Here is a 23,782-nt window from a genome sequence, read left to right as displayed (position 1 = left end):
ATAATTGTAACTTCACCATTCAGAGGGAAGAGCAATCGTCCTTCCTTTGTGCTGGCACTGAATTTGTATGTGTGCAACATAAATACAGATGTCCAAACAGACTCATGAAACCATCATCATAGCAAAGGGGGGGAAGTTACTGAGAAAGTTTCACTGAAATTCATGGAGTTGCAGCAAGAATTTATACTGATTACTTTGCTGTATTTAGCTGTAATTAAGCAGCTGAACGTTTCCTGTGTGGAAAGGAATGTTCCTGTTAGTAACCAAAGCCAGGCAACCTCAGATCTCCTGGCAGGGGGTTAAATTCTTCCCTGGTCATGCTGACACAAATGAGGGATTATGGACGTGGCTACCAACTGCATTCCACAGAAGAACACATTTTTTGGCCTAGTTGAACACATAAAATTAATTATTCTTGATGATTCTGGCAACGCAGGGCAGGTATGAGACTGTTCTCTTACAAGAAGTCCCCAGAAGTGAAGAACCTCCCTCGATGTGTCTTTCCAGATTAGCAAAGATGAACAACTGAGCAAGTTTACAAATCTAAACTGGAACTTTTCTCCTTGGTAGGATGCGAGAATTCAGACAACGCATGTAGACAAAATCCAAGCTCAGATCTAGGATCTTCAACAGATTCAATAATTAACAAATTTATTCATTAATTAACATAAAATAAATCCACAAACTAGTGCCAAAATCCACAAATTCAAAATTCACATTTATTTCCCGTTACGTACAAATTTCATTTTTTGACGGCTGAGTGCTTCTACTCCTCTGTTCCAGGGTATCACAAATGAAGATCACAGAGCAGGGGTGAGCATTTAATAGCTCTTAAACGTGCTGTTACCTGCTTTTTATTGATTTTTCCTCCTAAGTCTCACGTAAATTTAAAAAGGGGCTGTGGATGCAATTATCAAGCCTGAGTTATCAAAAGTCTTACAAAAATAAAGGTAGCTGCTGGCCATATTTTGTAAATCTTACACTGGTATAATGGCTTCTCAGGTTGTTATGACCCAGAACAAAATTAATTATGTGCTTTCATTATTAATTCCAAATGGCTGTCAAACAAATTCCGCACCAGTGGAATTTTAACGACTGCACTCTGTATTCCATACCCACCAATGACATGTGATGGAAGTTAAAAATATGATCTGGAAAACCAGAATCTGGGTTTTTCACACTCCCAGCTCTGATGTGGCACACACTGGACTCCGTGTGCAAGCAGTCAGTAGTCAGTATAAGTAGCTGAATGCACAAAGTAAAATCTGTGGCTCCATCTCAACTTCTCAGAGTCAGCTTTATACTGCAAGTAAAATGGGACTGGGAGAGAAGCCAGGATGGGTGGTAGGGAAGTTCCTTGCAATCTGGCTGTCAGTGGCATCACCACCAGGCAATTCCCCTAAACCCCACAGCTGGCAGGGGAGGCTGCAGCAGGAGTGCAGGGTAGGGAGCAAACCTGTGAACAACCACGAGTACAATGAGAAACACTAATTGGGAACAACAGCAGCTCCCACAGGGCACGGAGAGCTTCCCTGGGAGGCAGTGGAGCACGGCAGAGCCAGATGTTCCCACACGGCTGCTCCAGGCACCTGAGCTGCAGAGCTGGGTGTGCTCACTGAGCTCTGTTTGTCACAGCCCTGATGCCATGTGCTCCCTGGGGCGTGGTGTGCACAGGGTATTCCCGGGATGAGATGGTCTGGGTGTGCTGCAATACAGGGTGGTCCCTCGTTGGGCTCTCCTGGACAAGGTGCTTCCCAGGTGGAGCAGTCTCAGCCCAAACCCCGACTGCCACAAGCTCACATCACGTCCCACCAGCATTTCTCTGTGCTTATGTTGCATTTTCTGCCCCACAGATGGTGCAGATTTTCTAGAGATAAGTTCAGCAGATCAGCAACTCGACTCAGGGCTGTGCTTTACCTGTGTGCAAGGCACAGGCGAGTTCTGGCCAGAGAAAGAGCCACGAGCAATCATTTCCACACAGCATGGCTGACCAGACAGGAAGGATCCTTGGCCTTCGTCCCCAGGGAAGTCTGCAGCAGCTTTATCACTGCCTAACCACCACCACTCCTTCAGCTCTGGGCTCTGGGGAGGCGACAGCAAACACAGAAAAGGGATTGAATTAAAATCTTTGCAGCAGTTACGCCAGACCAGACACCCAGTCCTGTGCTGGAGAAACCAATGGAAAACACTTCTGCACACCTGAGAGACCCCAGGACATGAGAGACTCTGTGGATTCATGCAGGGTGCCAGCAATGGGCCAAGCTCCTCTCCCTCACACAAATTTTCATTGCAAACAAGTGAGGCAACAAGGCAGACAGGTAAGGAAAACAGGGAAAGGTAAGGCCTAAATGAACTGAACCACAAGCTCCAAAGGAGGGGTGATGGTTCTGCCAGTCACCCATCTGAGCTTTGTCACACCAGGATGGCAGGGCAAAGGGTGGCTTCCTTTCCTCTTACCTTTCAGCTGAATCAGTGTTTGTGCTCTGCTCAGGTGCCAGTTTTGCATAACTCAGAGGCAGATTCAGCCCCACAACTGGGCCCACAGTACTGAGCCACAGTGTGATATAATTTGTGTGTCTAGGGGAAAAAAAACACAAAAAAAGCACCATGAACATATTATACCAGCTTTTTCTGAATTGCAGACAGATTCAAGCGTCATAAAGTAACTTCACATGTGGCTATTCCTTCATTCCTCCTATGGCAAATATATTTTAATTTTCAGGCCTGAAGTGACAATACAGAAATCTCATTCTGCTTGGACCAAGGAAGTAGCTTTGGCCATTTCCACTCTGCAGCTGACTGACTGCCTGCAGTGCATAAAGCCCAGCAAGGCCCAGCAGAGCCCCTCACCTGTGGTGTTCCTGTGAGCCTCCCAGCACAGCAGACATGAACTCCTTGGTTCGGCAGGGGTGCAGGACAAAGAAAGGCTGCCCAAGGATGGGGTGCTCCTAAGGGGAACAAAAGTTGTGTTATTGTGGAAGGGGAAAACAGAAAACTCATCACATGCATTTGGAAAAGACAAGGCAGGGTGCAATCAGCCCCTGATGCAACATTTCTCACTTCAGAATGTTAACTCACATTGCTCTTCTTTTGATAGTCGTGACAAAATAATATATATTGTATACATTACACGTTTTTAATATATATTCTCCTCTCTTAAAAGGGAAATAAGATCAGCAACCAGGCTATGCCACTATTTTAGCTAAAATGTAATGGTTTGCAGAAGTGACTAAAGTTCCTGTACCAGCATTACCTGCCTCAGAGAAACAAAGCTACTGTGTAAACCACAGTGTGACCAAGTGTAACACAGAAACCCAATCCCCTCAGCAGAAAGGTCTTCACCAACCCTGAGGATTGTATCTTCTCAGGCTGGTGCCGGAAATGCACATGGTTCCCTTTGGAGAGGGAGCAAGGATGGAGAAGGAAGTGCCCTCAGGGTGGCTTTTACTTCCACTGCGTGGCATATCCTCATTTTAGGCTAAAAGGAGTCTTAAAGCAGCTGTTCTCCAAGGAGCCCAGTCCAAAGTCCCGAGGAAGAACAGAAGCTCATGTATTGCTGGCTCAGACAGCCGCTGCCTCAGGGAAAGGCTCACCCAGGATACAGCCCTGCTGGATGCTCAGCCCAGGGCTCCACAGAGCTTTCCTTTTGGGTCATGAACAGGAGAAATGGTTAAACGTTCTGCCTTACAGCCACAACAGCAATCCCATCAGCTCCTGCCCAGGAACAGCATCTCCCACCTCCTCAAAAAGAAGAGTGCTCAGAAAGCTTTGTTGTACACTGCAAACTGATAACCTGCATAAGAATGCTACCATCTGCTGTTGTTAAAAGTGAATTGATGCAGCTTTTCTTTAAGAAAAAGTAGTATTTTGAATTAGAGCCCCCCCTTTCATTATCTGCTAGTTCAGATTAACTTAGGCCTCCAAATAATTACAGAAAATATACATATTGTGCCAAGGGTACTCCTTAAAGATACCAAAAAATACATATAGAGATAAAAATACTTACAAAACTATTAAGCAAAGATTAAAAAAAAAGTAAATTGTGCAAAAATTTCAGCTACTTCCCTTACACAGGGGAAGAGTGTAAGAGGCAGCACACACTCCCAGAAAGAACAGAGAAGTAACCTGGGTTTAAGTGACTTAGCTCTCTGAACAAGGCGTGAAGATAATTCCCAAAGCTGAATATTTAGTCTGAAGTTATTACCAACCATCCTGACCCCCAGAATTTAATTCTGTCCTGCACTTCTTGCTTCAGCAAACCACCAGTGAGTGACACACAGGGGCCACAGTTGATATTTTAAATAGCTTATTAACTTTAAAATCTACATATTTTTTTCTTTTAGTCCTTCCTCTTCTTACAACACAACAGAGTGACACTGAAAGAATTCCAAAACTCAGGAATTCTATGCTACTCAAAAGACAGAAGTATGTCACACACTGAGAGGAAAACCAGAAAAGTACAAGAGATCAAAAGAAATCCTGAGCCAAGAGCCATTAAGGAGCAGCCTTTAAAAGGGAAAAGGCTGAGGCAGGGATGAGAAGCTTGTGGAGCATCAGGGAAAACACTCTGAGAGCATCAGCTCTGATTCAGTGAAATCCTACATTCCAAATCCTCTACACAATGGCATCCCTGCGAGGCTCTAATGTACACTCAAGGTTAAATCACTGACACAGCAGCTCTGAGGAGGAAGCACAGGGATGCTGCCAATGAAAATGCAGGAGTTATCAAAGCCCTGGGTGATTTCAGAATTGGTAATGGGCTACAGGGCCTCTCACTGCCAGGCCCCAGGAGCCAGCCAGCCCTCAGGAGGGTGGGGTGAACCCCACATCCTCCTCAAACACCATCAGGAGTGTGGAAATGAGCGAAAGTTTGTGCTGTATCAGCTTCATTAGCATCAATTCACTACCTGCTGCAGACTGATGGCACTCCACATGCACTGAAATGTATCCTGAGCAAAGGATCAGGGCAGCAACACTACCTTTCCTCCAGCCTGGTCCAGTGCCAGTCACACCAGAAATATAAAGTCCTACTGGGACTTCAAGAAAAAAAAAAAACAAAACAGTACAAACAGTATATAAGAATCATCCCACTTTTAGTTTACAATTACTCTTTTTCCAGTCAGTCATGCAGCAGGGCAGTGTGAGAGTTTCAAGTCAATTCCCACAAGCCCTCGCTGGCGTTGTACTGCAAGAACCCATTTGCAGGTTGCCCACAACTCTTCTGGGCAATAATACTCTGACACACAGTTTCTTTGAAATCAACAGCATTATTTTCTTGCATCTGTCAATGATTTTGGATCTATCTACCTGTGAGGCTGATTTACAGCACTGCTGTTCAGCACCACATGCTGGAATCCATCAGACATCTGCATATCCCTGAGTCTGACCCCGCTGGGATGGGAAATGAATACTTTCACAGGCAGGAACCAGCTCCACTGAATTTGGAAGCTCAAAATGTTGCTTCATTGATTTTCTGTAGAAAGACCTCTCTCCTAGGTGACTTCAGGAAAGATGTGTGAGGATGTTCTGTGCCTGCTGCTGTGGCTATTACCTCAACTCCTCCCATTAAAAAAACATGCAAGAGAGAGATCGATGAAAGACATTAAATGTTCCATGGGGTAGTTTGAAAATGAATCACAGAATCCTGGAACGGTTTGGGTTGGGAGGGACCTGAAAGTTCCATTCCAGCCCCTGCCCTGGCAGGGACACCTCCCACTGTCCCAGGCTGCTCCAAGCCCCAGTGTCCAACCTGGCCTGGAACACTTGCAGGGATCCAGGGGCAGCCACAGCTTGTCTGTCACCCTGTGCCAGGGCCTGCCCACCCTCCCAGGGGACAGTTCCCTCCCAACATCCCATTTCTCCCTGTCCTCTGGCAGTGGGAAGCCATTCCCTGTGTCCTGAACCTGTTTTGCTCAGGACTGCCACCCCGGGCTGGGTTTGGGTGAGCACTGGCAGCACACAGCTCTGCTCACTGTGCAGCTACAGCCCTCCACACACAGGTGCTGAGCTGGGAAATGTCACAACAGGGATCTGAGCAGTGGCAAAGACTGGGCAGCTCCCAAGTAAAAGTATAATTAAGACTAAACTTCCGTCAGATTGGATTAAGTCATTTTATCAAGCAGTCTCCATGTCGGATTTAAACCAAAAATAAACATTACTTCAGATAACAGGTAATTGTCTGTATGTTTCTGTACCGTGCTCTGCTGCTCTCCTCCCCAGCCAGCAGGAATTTTGTTGTCAGTACATCTCTTGTAACAGCACCATTTATTTTCTCTGTCATAACTGGAGCTCTTCCAGAGGTAATGGCTTCTATTTTCTCCAGTGCTACATTAAACTGCCTTCAAGCATCCATCACAACATTTATGGTCTCTCCATTGATGGTAGTGCAAGGGATTTGTGCCTGAAACTGCCTCCTCCCTGACCTGGTTTGCATGATGTTGCTTTGCAAAAATGAATTCACACAGTGGTGTCAAAAATTCAATGCAGGACCCTACCAGCAAACACCACAGCCAGTGCCAACTGATTTCCCAGCAGTGTTCAAAACCCCAGTCACCAGGGCAGAAGAAGGCAGAATTTATAAAACATGTACCCCGTAATCTCTTCCATTTAGGAAAAGGAAGCAGTGATGCAATTAATGAAGAGGATACAAGCTTTCCCCTTCCTCCCAATTTGTGATGACATTTACTGAAACAAATGGCTGGGTTTAAGTAAAAATTCTTCACTCGAGATTATACCACAAGTAATTTATGTTCCTGAATTCACAATCTTCTTTTTCATTCCTTATTTTTATACACATCAACAATAACTCACTTGTTAATAAAATCCAACTCTAGAGATTCAGAAAGAAGGCAGTAAGATTCCTCTCTTCAGACTGACACTGAGTCCCACAGCCAGAACAGAAACTGCACATGTGGAACTTAAAACGTGTGGAACTTGAGGTCAAAGGGATTTTCCTCTGATAACAGAATTACTACAATAGAAACTCTATTACAATGGAATCACTATGTTGCAAATGCAACATAAAGGAACTGTAATTACACAGAAAACTTTTGTAATCCTGACAGAGGGAGTACATTACAGTAATAAAGCTGTTGGTAGCACAGTAAATGTACAGAGTTTCTCCATCCTACTGACTTGGGGTTACACTGGATATTGGGAAGGAATTGTTCCCTGGCAGGGTCGGCAGGCCCTGGCACAGGGTGACAGACAAGCTGTGGCTGCCCCTGGATCCCTGCAAGTGTTCCAGGCCAGGCTGGACACTGGGGCTTGGAGCAGCCTGGGACAGTGGGAGGTGTCCCTGGATGGCACTGGGGTGGAATGGGATGAACTTACAGGTCACTCCCAACCCAAACCATTCTGGGATTCTGTGAGCTGGGACAGATAAGGTATTTATGGTCACTGCCTTCAAGTCACAGCCAGAAGCCAAGTCATCCTACCGGCATAATGGAGGCTAGTTTTTGTGACTGCCACAAAACACAGAAATCCCACGAAATCCAGAAGCTGAAGATGGAACAATCTCCCCTGGGTGGAACAGAGGAGGAGTGACAGGGCAAATGTCACTGCCACAGCTCTCCTGCTTTTCCTTAGACAATCAGATCTTTATCAGCACTGAGCAAGGGAAAGCATGAAGGGACACTGAAGAAGTGCAAGTGCACAGGAAGTGCAAAATAGCCCCAAAAAGCAAATTTCTGTCACTGCAGAGCCTTTTTGTCGGAGGAGGCTGCAAAGTGATTTGATTTACACCCCAGCTCTTTGCAGCTCCCCCATGATTTCACGTCCCTGTTCCCCCTGTGCCCCCAAAGACACACAACCAAATTCAGTGACAAATTTTTATTAACACTTCTGCTATTTCCAACACCACGCAGCCAATTAAGCTGGATCCTGTCCTTCTTTCATCAAACACGAAGTCCAAGCCGAAAAGGCAATTAAATGACTACATTTTTCTGAGGAAAACAGAGATGCTTTGGCAGATCCCACAACACAGAAATATAAGGACACTTAACACAGCCAGAATTTCTTTGAGATGAACCACGCCTACCACTCTGCATCTGCTGTTTCAAATCCATCATGGATCCCAACGAAGGTGCCTTCCAAACCATTCTGCGATTCTGTAATTCATATCTTATGCTCCAACTCTGCCTCATTCTAGAATATTTGCAGTTTTGAGGAGGTGGTGGTTATTTTTTATATTTTATAACTTTATTATTTTTTTAAGGTATTCAATAGCTAACACAAGATCCCTGAAAGGCAGGAGAGGTAATGCAGGACAAGCACAACAGTAATCAAGAACAGCCAATACTGCTCATCTATAATTATATATTTTATATATATATATATGATGTTTGAATTATTAATTTTAAGAACAGGAGGAATGAAAGCAGTAGGTGACACTCAGGCATGTTTCTAACGCTCAACAAGCTTCTTTTAAGGCTTTAAAGCTTCTCACAAGCACGTAACTTATGCATTTAGGATTTTTCAAGGAAACTTTATACTTAAAAATTGGCAGGTCCATAGTTACATTGTCAAGAAATGGCATCTCAGCCATTTTCCTAAGAAAATAAACAGATGATTCTTCTTCCATGCTTGCCAAAAGTAGATTAATTCAGTTGTCACCATTTTAGTTATGTAGCATATAGTCTTAATTAATTACTATTTAAAATCTGTTCTTAAGTTACGAGATTCATCTAAGGTGCAAAACTGAACGATCCAACAAGCTGTGGAAGTATGGAAAAGACACTGGAGACAGATTTCCTACCCTGATTAAAAAATTATAAGGGAAAAAACCCCCAAACCCACAGTGGCATTTGACAAAAGTGGCCTGGAAGGATTCATCTCACAATCCCAGGAATTCCAGTGTCTCTCCAGCAGTGCCTCCTGCCTCCCACAGCAGCACAAGCCTGGGCTCCCTCTGTGCTTCACTGCCCCTCAACTGCTGCAGCAGATCTGCACCACGGGCAGTGGAGGACACACTCCTGCCAGGTAATTTTGCATCCATTTATGGACAAGTGGCCTCATGAATTTGTCTAAATGCTTTTGAACTGCTGACACCATCTGCTGCCACTACTCGAGAGTGCAGGTGCTTAGGTATACTCTGCTTTCTGTTAGCACAGACACCTAACTTCCATTTCAGTGGCACTTAAAATGCTTTTGCTTTATTAATAAAGGAAGAAAAAAAATACAGTTTCCAATGCCTTGTGGCCACTCCAGTGGCCTTTCAGATGGAGCTGAATGTGCCATATATGATCCTCACTTCTTGCCTATTGTGCAGTCAATGTTGTTGTGTAATTTAGGTTTTTTCCATAGGGAGGAATGCTCAGTAGGCAGATTCATTCCAGTAGTGAACTGCCAGAGGTCATGGCACAAGGTGGACAGAAGACCAACTCAGCCCTGCTTATGAGGAGAAATGCCAGACCAGGCAGGGAACATGCTTTTACAACTTATTTCACAAATCTCTGCTTGGGAAGCTCTCTGGAAGCAGAACCTCTGCTGGATAAATTATCTGTAAATGCATTGCATAGAACTGAAACAGATTATCCACAGAAGTAGAAAATAATCAAGGAATCAATACTATTACATGGTAATTCGTTCAATTAATTACAAATCTGCATGGAAAATATTACTGAATCTTCATTTCAGAGTAACTTAAGTAACAATAGTACCAGAACTTGAAAGTCTGTCCTGAATTATGCCGAAGAAATTGGCAGGCATCTTCATACTGCTTTTATCTCTACATGTAAATTTCTATAGAAACCTGGAATGGTTTGGGTTGGAAGGGCCTTCAAAGCCCATCCAGTGCCACCCCTGCCCTGGCAGGGACACCTCCCACTGTCCCAGGCTGCTCCAAGCCCCAGTGTCCAGCCTGGCCTTGGACACTTGCAGGGATCCAGGGGCAGCCACAGCTTCTCTGTCACCCTGTGCCAGGGCCTGCCCACCCTGCCAGGGAACAATTCCTTCCCAATATCCATCCATCCCTGCCCTCTGGCAGTTTGCAGCCATTCCCTGTGTCCTGTCCCTCCATCCCCTGTCAATAGTCTCTCTCCATGTTTCCTGCAGCTCCTTCAGGCACTGAAGGCCACACTGAGGTCACCCCAGAGCTTCTCCTCTGCAGGCTGAGCAATGCCAGCTCTGCCAGCAGAGCTGCTCCATCCTCTGCTCCTGCTGCAGCTCCTCTGGCCTGCCTGCAGAGCTGCAGCTCCTTGCTGTGCTGCCCAGGGCTGGGGCAGCTCTCAGCTCAGCTCTCAGCCCAGCACAGGGCAGAATCCCCCTGCCTGCTGCCAGCTGGGGCTCAGCCCAGCTCAGGGTTTGGGGTCTCAGCCCAGCTCAGGGTTTGGGGTCTCAGCCCAGCTCAGGCTTTGGGGTCTCAGCTCACCCACTGCACCCCCAGGGCTGCTCCCAGGGCTGCTCCCAATCCTTTCTGCCACAGCCTGTGCTGGTGTCTTGGATTGCCCAAACCCAGGTCCTGCTGAGCTCCATGAGGTCACCATGGTCCCACCACTCATCCCTGGTCTCCACTTGCACATTGAGTCATTGACCCCAAATTCCCAAGTGCAACCACCCAGCCCATCCCTCACCCACCAAGGGGTTCATCCACCAAACCCATGGCTCTCCAACTCAGAGACAAGGATGTCATGCCAGACAGTGTCAAATGCTTTGCACAAGTCCAGGTAGATGCCATCAGTTGCACATCTGTCAGCTGCTTATCCATTAAGCTTCTCTATTTACATCATTTAGTATTCACTATTCGGTCTTTTCCTTCTATGAAATTAGTTGGTCTAGATTATTGTCCATGAAGTCTTATGGGGAAAAGCATGACTAAACTGTAGGGCAGCTAAACATTATTAATTAATGGCTAGTTTTAAAATGAAACCTCCTTGCTAGCTTGTGCAATACTACAGCTTGGTTTAAACCCTGGGAGTTCAACACATCGTAGAAAATTTTAGTGGGAAATAAATACCCACCCAGCTTTGCCATCCTTGTATTTTCCTCCGTCAAACAGTTTTGCAGTCTGTTCTGGTAAGAATCCCTTTTCTCAGGAAGTTGTACTAATAATTTTCCAAAAATATTAGCAGGGGATCCATAGCAACTGTTGATACGACTCAAAATCATTAAGAGCGATCCTAGCAACCTTCTGTTAAGAAATACTGTATACAGCCTCCCCCACTTAGCAAAATCCCACAATATGGCAAGAAAGATTTGTATGTCTAAGAATAGCTACCTACACACATTTTTCAAAATGACTGAGCTGTAATGATTTAAATCCTCCCTATCACATTTTCAGCAAGATGTGCCTCTACAACACTATATCAATGTGTTCTGTGCAGAGTTTTGACTCTTTCTCCTTTTTTAAATCACACTATTAACATCCCTGACATTTTAGAAATAATGTTTATTGATTTTTCTGTTAACAATGCCATAAATTAAGTGATGTAATGGACAGGATTATTGAGGTACTATAAAGAATATGTCCTCCAGATTCTTAACTCCTGTTTGAAAAAGACTCTGGATTAACTCAGAAATAGGTGCAGTTCTGTGCTGTGCTTTGGGTTGAATGCTTTTTATATGACAGAAAGTACATATTAAAACTACCTTCTAAGTAGTAGAATGACAGAAAAAAACACCTCATTCAAATGAAACTGAGAAATATATGGTTGAGAAAAAACAGATGCAGAATTCTTGTTCACTCACTATTCAGAAACTTAGGATACAGTCAGTATCAGAACGGTCTGAGTTACTTTATCTGGAGCAACAGTGCATTGCTAAACCAGGAAAACGCTTTTTTGTTGTTGGCAAATCCAGAACCAAGGTGTCACATATGAAATGTGCCTCCTCCCATGGCTGGGAGCACTTGGGTAACAAAAGTAATTGCATCTGAGCAGGGTTGGTTCAAAAGGAGGGGAGGGATCTATGGACACATGTGCTCCACAGCTTCCAGAGTCCTTTGGAATCCCAACTCACTGATTAATTGTTTAGGCTTTTTCTGCAGGAACTTCAAGTCATCAAGTTTTGTTCTTGTTTTATGGGGCAGTTTTTCAGCCCTTGAGCCTCCTGTAATAATGCAATTCGATTTCTATCCTTGGATGTTTGATTTTACATTCCATCATCACAAAGCATTGATTAAGCCTTAGCACATACTCTTGATTGTGTTTACGACTTTTGTTTCCTCAGGGGAAGGTCAGGCTTTATGACAACATCACTCTGTTAAAAACAAAATTGTTGGTGATGCTACTGACTGTGATCAGCTTCATTCATCAGCTTATAAAATTCTCTTGCTAGTTTGCTTCCACGCAGAAAAAAAATTAATAGAAGGCATGGATTAGCACAAGCAATAAGAATCAAAAATGGACCTGAGCACCTATGTTCATAAAATTAATGACATTAATAATCAGCTTCATCACAGCCTAAAAACACATTTGTCAGTGTTGTCTCTCCCCTGTTGAAGTCCTTCTGCTTTGTCTACACTTTTATAATGTCCACTGGAGCAAAGAAATTATGAAGAATTAGTACTGTCTTTACCAATTTTTTCAATCCTGTTGATAAATTTCAGAAAGTGCCTGAGAAATGAATGCTTCTCAGTTTACCTCCTAATAGATGATGTATCCATCAATCCAGCATCATTCCACACTCTGTGGAAAACCACTGGATGTGAAGGCTACCCTAGGGTCTTGCTGAAGGCTCTTCAAAACAGCCATGGTAACCTCAGCCACACCAGGATGAAAATTCCCACCCTGGCAATGCCTATCCCACACCCATCCCAACAAAAAAAGCCCTTCAGTCCTGTATTTCCACCTCCCCAACAAGGCCACACAGTCTGTAGCTCTGGCTGTAACCACAAAGTCCCTTTCTGCTGGTTCACATCTCCCACTCATCTTCAGAGAGATTTCCAGAATGATAAAAGGTCAAATGCAGCCTTTACAGATTAACTAATCATTTGTTATCCTTTCTTTTAAAATTCCTTTTTCTTACACCACACTACCCGTTGATAAAATGTGCTCACCTTCACAATTTCTCCCCATTTGTCTCATTTATTTTCTTCACTCTCTTTTTTTTTTTTTCCACCCTTTTTTCCTGTTCTCATGGGATCTTTTTCTCTCAGTTTGTCTCACCATTTAGCATTTGACCATGGCACCTTTGGGCTGCTGCCTTCTTAACTGGGACATTACACCTGGTATTTATTATATTCATTACACACCAAAGGCCCAGTAAGTTTAAGCTGCTTAGACAATGCCACTACGTATTTGAGTATAACTAATATCTTACTAATAAATAACATAAATATATGTTTATATTATATGATATTTAGATTACTAATATAAATAACTAACACTAAAAAGCACCCAACAAGTTACAAGGAAACAATTCAGGAGATGGGGCTGCAATATATGTAATTCCACTTCTGAATCCTCCTGAAAAGAAGCTGAAAATCACACTTGGCAACGTTTCTGGAAGGCAACAGTAATCCATAAATACTCCTTAATTTTCCTGTCATTGCAGAATTAAACCACTTCCAGCTCACACAGATCTTACCAGGTGTGCTAAATTGATGTCATTATAAGTCATCAGGAAATACCCACAGAGACCTGTAGCAACATTTGGAAGTTTTGTTAAACAGCTGTGTGTTCTAATTGATTTGTATTATTTAAAACAGCTAAAGCAAGTTACCGCCGGATGTAGAGAAGGGATGACTGAAGACCCCAGGGAGATTTAACTCACAAGAAAGCCAATCACAGGAACTTCATTTAAGCATTTTAAGATTATTACTAGAGGAAGTGCAATTAAATCATCACCATTTATCAATTATCATTATAAAATACTATGCAACCTTATCATGTTAATTTATTTATGAGAAGGTAACTAGTTGACTTCTGCTTTTTGCAGTAATCTAGTCAGGAAAAATATTTCAATATGCTTTCTCTGGAAATGAGCATAACTTTCCACTGTAATCAAAAGTAACGATAAAAGTCCAAATTTTACCTAAAATCTGCAAATGTCAAATATCTCAACTCTTTGGAGCTTGTCTCAGTACCTGAGATGTATTTTATTATAGATGTATTTTACCATAGAGACTATAACCCAAAATATAGTTGTATCAGAAATGTGCACAGGCCTGGCACCCACATTTCATACATGGGAAAAAAGTCTCAAAAAGTGGGTAAGTCTTTCTTTTCCTGATGTGCCAATCAAAGTGCAAATCAGCCCTAGTCAAAAGTTAAGTAATATGCACAGACCCTTGGCAAGCTCACTTTTTCTTCCCAGTGGTGGAGTGCTTGTAGCATTTAAAATTTGTGTCTCTTTTGGATTAAAACCCTAAACCTTTTTCCTCTGCTGCTCATGTGCACTGAGAGCTCAAGCCTGATCTGATGAGCTTGCCCAGTGACTTGCATTATATGATCTGTGTCCCTGCAGGCACAGCCTAACCCACATAACAAAATGGGTCAGCAGAAAAGCAGGCAGGCAAGACAAAACTCCCTGTTTCAGTTCAGAATCCTGATTCATTTCAGGGGGAAAAACAGTCTTTCTTTAGTAGCCCTAACTCTTGCTTTGATCTGAGGCTTGCAGGCTAGTTTTTATGATCTTCCATAATCTCCTTATTTAACAGAAAGTCACATTTTGCTGCTGTAACTTCACTAATTTCTCAAAAATGTTCTTTCAATGTTTTCAGTGGACTCACAGTTGGCTGTCCCACGTCTAGACTGTCACAGAATCAGATTCACCACTCCACACATTTTGCCACCCAGAACTCCTTTTTTTTCAAGAATTTGTGCGTAGGTATCTCACACACACCTCCAGTTATTAGATACAGGACAGTTTTTACTTTACTGTCCCTTAAGAGGCAAAAATAATCCCCGTGTGGGAGTGACCTGGTTTTCCTCTTGGCTTCCACAACTCTGATTTCACACATTCCAAACATCCCATTTGTGCTTTATTCTCAGTAGTGTCGCGTTATTACATTATGTTATTAAAGCCTAATTCCCTCATCTTCATTCACAGACAAGGCAGGTAATTAATGCTTTATGTGAAAGTGTGTACTACAAGAGGCTGCCAGCTCACAACTGGAATTCAGACACACACAGCAATCACCACAACACCCATGGCTTGGTAGGTACTCAGGAAGCTGCTGTAACATAAATAAGAGTCTGTGGCTGCAAAAACAGGAATGCTGCTCCTGTTCCCATGGCTGAGCACCATCCACAAACAGGCATCCTCTAATTAATCTCTGTTATTTGAACTAAGGGAGCACTTGTAGGACCCTACAGTTTGTTACATCCTTGTTGTGCTGCTGTGGCAAGAGACCTGAGTGCCTGGAAACAGCTAAAATACAAAAATCAAGGCAGGGAAGGAGAGAAAGTGAGGCCACACTGATATCTCAGCACCATTGGTCTGATGGGAAAAGAATTCACACCTGGAGAGTCTCAATTCTTTGTCAGATTTGCACATGGGGCCAGGAGTAAAGGGAAGACACCAGAGAACCAGCTCAGCTCTGAGCCATGTGTCACTATTAGCACCAACTTATTTTTGGATGAGAGACGTATTTTCCCTCATTCAATCCTGAGGATTGCAAGTCTATTTAAAACTGAAAATTACACACAGTCTTTTTTGGTAATTTGATTAGACAATCCGTGAAATGTTACACTGATATGTTTCACTTACATAAATAAGTCTGCTTTTGTATTTACCCAAATCCACAATTACTCAGAAACCGCCTGAAGTTTTCAGGATTGGCTTTGGAGAAGTATTTTAAATGTGAGATACTGTCAAAGCAAGCCTTAAATGGTGAACACTTATGTAGCCTTCACAATTCAGGACTAAAACCTGCTGGTAAATGACTCAGAACAACCTGAGTTAGACATATTTTAATTATTTTTTTCCTTCTGTTCAAGAGAGGAACAAGGCCATTGAGGATTCAGGCATATACTGCATTCCCCAATTTTGTAAAGGACCAGAGGACTCTCACCTGCTGAGTAATAGTGTCCCAAGGCCCCTCCTGCAGACGAGCCTGGTAGGATGCATGAACACTTCCCCATATTTCATCCAGAGTCAAAGGTCTTCCATCTGTGAGGGGGCAGAAACAACCACATTCAGCACACGTGCTTAAGCATGCTCTTTCATACAGAAAGCAAAACTGAAACTGAAAATGGTTCAAATCCTGACTGAAGGTGCACACAGAACTACCCTAAACTCCCTAATTCAGTTTTCTTCTCAGTCACCTGAGAGTAACTACTCACCGTTCTGCTTGCAGGGTGTGAAGTGTAACTAGCTTTGCACAACAACATTTGGCTAAGACGGATTTAAAACCACAAAACAACATCATAAATAGTCACCTTGTGTAAATATATGCAATTCATAGAGAGTGGAGAAAATCTAAGGAACAAAATTCTGCAGATAAAAGTTTATTTTGGTGTGTCCATATTGTTCTCCTGAGCTGCATTTATATAGCATCGTTGCATCTGGTTTTTAGCTCTGATGCTAGAATTATGCCAAGATATTAGTGTCAGCCACTTAGAAAAGAAGCATGTCAATTTTTAATGAATATTTGTTTATGGCAAACAGAGTACTTCGATACACTTTCAATAAGTAACTTCATCTTGGCATTTATCAGGTGTCAGAAACCATCATCCTCTGATAATTACGTTTATTCTACTGACATTTGCATGTCTGTAAAATGAAAAAGATTTATTCACACAATTAACATTTGAATGCCATGTTTAGCTACAAGTTCAAACCAGCTGCCTACAGCCTCTGTTTTGTTTCATTTTCTGCACATATTTATAAAAAAGCATGAAGTTCTGAACTTATATAAGCACCACACAGCAGAATCATGTGGCAAATGAAGTATCTGAGGGGGTACCAGCATATTAATCAGCTACTCCATGCTATCCTCGTGAAGGTGAGACTTGTTAGACCATCACATCGACTGTCTGGTGATGACAGATACCAGAGCTGTGCTGGACAGTCTAACATTTAGAAAGAAATTTGTTACAGCAGCATAAATTTACTTGAGAAGGATGTATTTACACTCGGATCACCTGTGTGCAGGTAATAGAAATGCCAGACATACCTGCAATTTTGTTCTCAGCAGAGAAAGTCCAAATGTAAAATCTACAATAACATATGCTGCAAAGCAACATCTGATTTGCTACTCTAGATTGTGCTCTGTACACCTTTTTCTGAGTATTTTTATAGTAACACTTGAGAAAATTCACATATATGTGGAATGGATTACTGTGACTCTGTTAATCCCATTTACAGAAATTATCTGAAGCATTAACCATACTATAGTTAAAAATTAGTTTTGTCTTTGCCTTGTGGTGAATTCATTCTCTTCACAAGCTCCCAGACTTGCTCTAAAGACAAATGTGTATTCTCTGGGCACTCTTACCCCTTTTTCCAGCACTCTCATACATTTAGCAGCCTTGTTACACATTTTGCAACCCACTGAGACCTCAAACATCCAGCTGGTCTGACAGAGCAGTCAGTAATTGTTGCTGCTGGCAACAAGAGGCCTCTGTGGCACCTGCTGAGCCGAGCAGGCTCTCGCCTTCCTGCCTCTTTCTTCCCTGTGATGGAGCTAAACTTGGAAATTCAGCCATGGAAGAGAAGGAAAGAGCAGCACCAAGCCGAGACAAGGGGCAGGAGAGGAAGGTGAAGGTTGCAGATTCACCCACCAATGCATTTATTTACTCGCCATCCACCCACGAGGACACAGCTTGCTGTGTGTCCCGAGGCCCATCCCAAGTCCAGCTGGGACAGTTTTATTATTTAAACTGTTTAGACTACAACAAACTTTTCTGAGAAAAGCTTCTTGATTGTCCAGCTGGGGTTAACTCAACCATACCACCGCAAATAAGAAATAGTTAAAAGGCAGGAGGCTGAGTGCCCTCTCACAGAAGCAAGGTGAGACTGTCAGGCCACACAGGAGCTGCAGCCCTCAGCTGGCACCTTCATTTCTGCAAATTCCTTAGCCAGACAAAATTCTGTGTTTATTTTCTGAGAAAATCGTCAGCCTTCCCAAGTTGCGGTATTCTGTTTTCCTTATGTTTAGTGAGGGCTTTTATTAATTTCAGAGATTCCCAATTAAAAGCTTTTAACAGTTTCTAAGATTTTCATGTAAAGATTATTTGGCACTTTGGGTGAAATGGTGCACACATTGTTTTGAGGCTTCATTCTGATGTATTTTACAAAGAAGCAATCTTGTGAAACCACTGCCAAAAGAGGAAAAAAACAGTCTTGCAGTTTCAGAGAATACATGATCATAGAAATTATTCTATTTCAGGTATGTCCAAAGCCACAATAAAACCAGTTCTTACAGGATTTGGTCTTTAGAGCAGCTATGTTTCTGAGAAAGGACATAGTGGTTACATGTTTTCGAGCTCAGGAAGTACATCTGTATTCTGGAAAGCACTTCAGTCAGGCCCAGTGTGGTTGTGAATACAGAAAGTCATGCCTTCAGGGTTGGAAGAAGTTGCCCTATCTCAGAAGCTCCCTCTCTCTAACCACTGATTAGCATGGTTTTTATTGGCAGGGATTTAGCTGTCACTGAGCTGAGAGAGAGTATTTTGAGCAGGTCAACCTGAAAATTCCATTCCTTCTCTCTTTCCTGGAGGAGAGAGGGTGCAGCCCTTGTTGACTCCCATTAGTCCTGCTCTTTCTTTTCAGTGTTCAGCCAGCATTCCTGCTGCTTCCTTTGCAGGAAAAAGGAGAAGTGTGAGACGAGCCATTATTTTCTCTGCACATGGGGTGATTCCTGAATGGTGCCTGTGCTCACCTGTGACTGTGCTGCTGCTACCTCACTCTGGGTTTTCTAACGTATGGCAAGAGAGTTTGGAAAGCGTGGCTTCAGATAAGGATGGTTCTGGAAAAGACCAAAGCTCCTTGACATCTTAAAGACTAAGAAAAGAAGAAAATACTCTGCTGATTAAAGAAAGCTTACTGGACCTAGCTCAGCCCATCTGGCTGATGCCAGCATTGAAGGGGAAGGATAATTGCCTATACCATCTGTCTCCAAGAGGGCTAATTGCTGACATCAGATATCAGCAGGGGTTCATGCATTTCTTCAACTACCTATTTGGTAGTCTCAGAAGCCAGAGAAAGAAAGAAGAGCTCCATTTCTGGAAGGTATGGCAGGCACAGGACTGATTTTGGACAACTGAGCCTCTGCCTTGAGCTCCTGACACTGACTGTGATTTCAGCAAGTCTGAAATTAATATATATGCCACATGAAAAGTATCATGAGGTAGTGAAAAATGTTTCTTATGTACACACACACTGCCTAAAAATATCCTCTTGTACCTTATAATGTTCCCAAACACCTATCCAGACAGACTCATCACGCTTAATCACTATTTTCAACTGAAGTATTTGTCCTTGCACAGAACAAGATCTTCCCTGTACATCCATCTCCCGAGACTACAGAAAAGTTTACATGTCTCTCATCTAAAATGTTTTAGTTCTGTTGCAATTAAAATTTCAAACTTTACCTTACACCACCTTAGGTATCAAACTTCATCTCACCAACAACAAAGGTCTAAAGATGAGCTCAAGAAAATAAGTTATTTCATCCAATTTAGACAGCAGCAAGGACAAGGATACAATGCAACTTTTTCCTTTCTGCAGGAAGAAGTGATCTGTAGTGGTTGAACATAACTGCTGGCAAAGAGGAGTGAAAACTGGATGTCTTCACTGCCACAAGCTCCTGAGGATGCCAACCAAGCTGGAGATGGCAGGAAAATCCCCCAGCAACGCTACAGTGACCCTTTTTCCTAGGAGGGACTGAGACCAGGTAGATAGATGGAAGTACGACTCAAGCAGTGGGAGAAAGGCAAGATTTCATTGATTTTGTGGCTCCAGAGAAGTTTGTAGAGTCTGCTGGAGTGCAGATTTGGACAGTCTGGCATCAGCTGCTGTTACACAAAGGGAGGAAGTGAATACTGCAAAAGCCCTCAGCCAGGTTGAACAGAAGAATTATTGTTTCCCAGGTGTGATGGGCATTGCAGACACTGCCAGGGAGGAAGCAGAGCTCTGAATTCCAGCTCCATGCCCCGTGCTGGGGAAGGCAAGACGGGGCAGGGCTGTGGAAACACTGCAAGGATTACAGCTCACCTCCAGCTCCTGCAGCCAGCTCTAATTAGCACGGGGATCAGTATGGACAGGATCCCAGGGAAACCATGCACAGCTCACAGGAACCAACCCTGTTACCGAGTCTACAAATAATGGTAGGAATTTAGACTGGAAAATTGAGGTAGGCTTCTGGGAGATTGTTCCTTGATTAGTTCAGGTGAGGAATGCAGTGAGCATTGCTACTTGTCTGAGAAACAAAGTGAGGAGCCCATCACATGCAGACTATTACCTCAAAGGAAAAAAAACTCAGGGCATTACCTAGAATTTTCCTCACACCAGGTTTGGGACAAGACAAAGGGTATTCTGTTCAGGTACCTCAAGTGATTGTGAGCAAGTGCCAGCTGCACAATCCCAAAAACCTCACGTTGGGACCTTCAGACACTACAGCACAGGCAGGCCACGAACATGCAGGGAAGATAGAATTCTTCATTTCAAAAGTAAGCTGCCCAGAATTAAAATCAGAGAATACCAGCAGAAAACATTGTAGGAAACACACTTACTGCCAGCATTTTGTATCCCGCTCTCTTCAAGAGTCAGATATTGTTAAATTTAAAAGAGAATGTAAAATGCTGAAGAGAACCCAGGTGACCTTTGGAAGCATCTAAAAAAAGCCCTTGTTTTCCATTGTGAAAGGTTCCCAAGAAGTGTTTTAAAAGATAATTGTACTTGTAGGAACAATTACGGTTCTGTACTGCAAGGGGAGCTGTTGGCACATAATACCATGATTGTGCATTAGATCATCCACTGGCTCCTGTAATATCCACTTCCAGCTATAAGGAGTCATGTTTCAACACCTCCGATTCCCTGGTGCTGACAAGCTAAACAACTTGTTTTGTCTCTGTGAGCTCTTCTCTGGTGATTAACTGCTTATGGTGAATACTAATTATATGAAAGTACAGTACAGTAGAGATAGTGTCCTACTTCCTCTACCTGCAGCGTCTCCGTCCTCTTCTGTAGAGACACTGCACTATAAATTCGGCAAAAACCAAGAAGATTACATTTTTCAGGACCACAAATAGGCTAACCCATCTCTTACAGCAAAACTACCTTTATCTTCCTGTCTACACAATAGGTTCAAAGGCAAAACACTGCACGTTTGTAAATGCCTGTAATAATACTGGAAATAAATTTGCAGCAGGATGTGTGCAAATGAGTTCTGTTGGTGGTAAAGGCAGAGCAATGTCCCCAATTCCCCACGTCCCAGTCCGAAAATTTACCCCAAATTATCCATTCCTGAAACTGCACCTCAGACTAAAATCTTTCCACCAGAGAGCCTATGAGAATTTGTTCTTCAATTTTGAATCTGAAGTGCTTCTTGAAACGCTAACAGTGCAAAATTAGAAACCATTAAACAATATAAGGCAGAGAGTGATTAAATCTACCAAACATATTCAAAGCAGCTTAAGCTACTTTTTAATTAAAAAGGAAAAGATATCACTGGCAACATTCAGACATCTTTATCTAGATAAAGTTAAGATATTATTCAAAACACAAAAGATGCTGATCATAGAATCGTTTAGGTTGGAAAAGAGCTCTAAAATTTATCAAGTCGAAGCCTTAACCCAACACAGCTCACCACTAAACCTCATCCCTAAGTGCCAGCAGGTGGTCCTGCTGGCCACACCACTGCAGGCACAAGCCATGTGCCACTGGAGCACAGGTACACAGGCTGTGGGCAGCAGGAGCAGAGCACAGCCAGTGCTGCAGTGTGATCACTCTGTGCCTGCTGATTAAATGAGTGACACCAACCGTGGCCTCCGTGGGATGCTGAGTGCTCCTCCCGCCTCCCCTGACAGGATGGGGGCTGAAATCACAGCAGCTGAAATCACACATTGGCCACGGAGCAAGGGTAACAAGCTGTACATACCACGGAGGAGACAGCATCAGCTACTGTTTCAAGAGCCAGCTTTAATACAACAAAAAGTCAATACCATATTGGTATTATTTTATTTTCCCTTAAGCAGCAAATTTAGACAGAAAACAGCATACATTTTTAAAGATACATTTAGACCCCAGCCTTGTGGCTCAAACTGGGCTCCAAAGAAACAGACACAGCTCTGCTGAAGCACTGTGGTTATGTCCACTGATTGCCTAGCCCAGTTCAAACCTGCAGCACTAAGTTTTTGCAGTCATTTCAAGAAAAAGAACAAGAAAAATGACCGGCAGTTTCAGTCAACCGCAGGCAAGATGCCAGGAGCAAAAGATCAGCCTCCCTCAGGCTGAGATGATATCATCTCCTCCACAGTCCTGGAGCTCTGAGTCCAGAGCATTGCAAAATTCACTGGTGAGCAGCCTCATCTCTTAGTTTCTTATTACATCTGTTCCTCAACTTCATATAAAACCTATTTTCAACATGTATTGCACACAACACATTGAGAGTCTGATGGGCCTTACCCAAACAGCTCGCTCTGAAATAGAGCACAGGTACTTGGTAGCTGCTGGAGTACAGGACGTGGTACTCACAGCGAATCACTTCTGCTGTGCTGCAAACTCCAGCGGCTTCAGAGTCATCCACAGCCTCCTGAAACAACAAACATCGACTTTGGTATTTGTTACAAGGGAAATTGTCACAAATTCAATAAATGCACAGAACAGAAATGATGGCAGCCACCCCTTTCACAGCAGTAGCCCTGCAAATTCCCAAGGGGATTTTTCAACACTAGCAAGAAAATCAGAGAAGTCCAAAACCTACAGAGACATCTTACACACTTACTTCCACAAACTGTGAACTATTTGCAAGTATCTCCAGAACTGAGGTTGTTCTAAGCTGCATCACGGCTCTCTAAAATCTTTATGGCACAGTAACTGGCAAATAAGGGGACTACAGCTGTACCTCTCCTCATTACATTCAGTATAGACCGTTTTAGAACTGTATCCTTAAATAATCTGGTTTTGCTTGCCAAAAGACAAATCAAATGTATCCACCAAAAATCCTCTGATCTACTTTCTTTAGAGGGTTTTTTTCCCTTTAGTATATATTCCAGGTGTAAAGTACTGAAGGTTATGGTAGATTTGAAACAAATCAGAATAGATGAAACTAATTGCATTGAGATATATCCCAGCTGCAGCATGAATTTCATAACATTTCAAATTAATATTCCAACAGTGCTAAGCACCCAGTTGTTTGGACTTTTCTAAAAGCTGTCATAACTCAATGTCTCTGAAAATGGAACCATTACATTAATAATGCCATTAAGATTAAATGCAAGAACAAACTTTCCAAGAAGACACTGTGGGTGTGGACTTGTTCAGTGCTCAAACCCCCAAATTTACATGCATGAACTAAGCAACCATAATGCCCCACAGGTTGGGTGTGCATTTCACAACTTGGCTATTGCCAAGCAACTCTGAATATTGGCTTATGGTATCTGTCCAAGCAAAACAGAAAAAGACTGAGCAGAAAAGAAGAACCAGCATCCTCTGAACACTATGTTCACATAACACACAAGAAATTTAAAGCTATTTCAATTTTCTTCTCACATCCTTAGTCAACTCAGCAATGGATTAATCAATCGACGAAGAAATATAAAAACTGATAAACTGTAACAGTAGTTATAACCCAAGATATTTTTAGGGTTTTTTTCTGATGTTGCTTTCCCCAAATTTAGTGTATTGGACAGCCAGGTGCTGCTGAGGCAGAGGGACAGAAGTTCACCAATGGAAAGCC

General features: G+C 42.9%; 1 protein-coding gene across 1 annotated transcript in view; it reads right to left on the bottom strand.

The window, feature by feature from the left end:
- Positions 1 to 625: 625 nt before the first annotated feature.
- The window catches only part of ATG10 (autophagy related 10), a 60,031-nt gene continuing 36,874 nt past the window's right edge, over positions 626 to 23,782 (bottom strand). Inside the window, exons 4-8 of the mRNA XM_085041977.1 lie at positions 22,510 to 22,636; positions 15,953 to 16,050; positions 2,851 to 2,948; positions 2,458 to 2,577; positions 626 to 2,082 (exon numbers count right to left, since the gene is read on the bottom strand). Of these exons, the coding sequence (XP_084898103.1) occupies positions 2,070 to 2,082; positions 2,458 to 2,577; positions 2,851 to 2,948; positions 15,953 to 16,050; positions 22,510 to 22,636 (456 nt within the window). The 3' untranslated portion in view covers positions 626 to 2,069. The remainder of the gene's footprint in view (positions 2,083 to 2,457; positions 2,578 to 2,850; positions 2,949 to 15,952; positions 16,051 to 22,509; positions 22,637 to 23,782) is intronic.

The sequence above is a fragment of the Lichenostomus cassidix genome, chromosome Z, assembly GCF_008360975.1.
Source record: "Lichenostomus cassidix isolate B80296 chromosome Z, HeHo_3.0, whole genome shotgun sequence".
Classification (NCBI taxonomy): domain Eukaryota; kingdom Metazoa; phylum Chordata; class Aves; order Passeriformes; family Meliphagidae; genus Lichenostomus; species Lichenostomus cassidix.
Note: the sequence above shows the minus strand (reverse complement) of the source record. Positions and strands in the feature narration are given on the sequence as shown.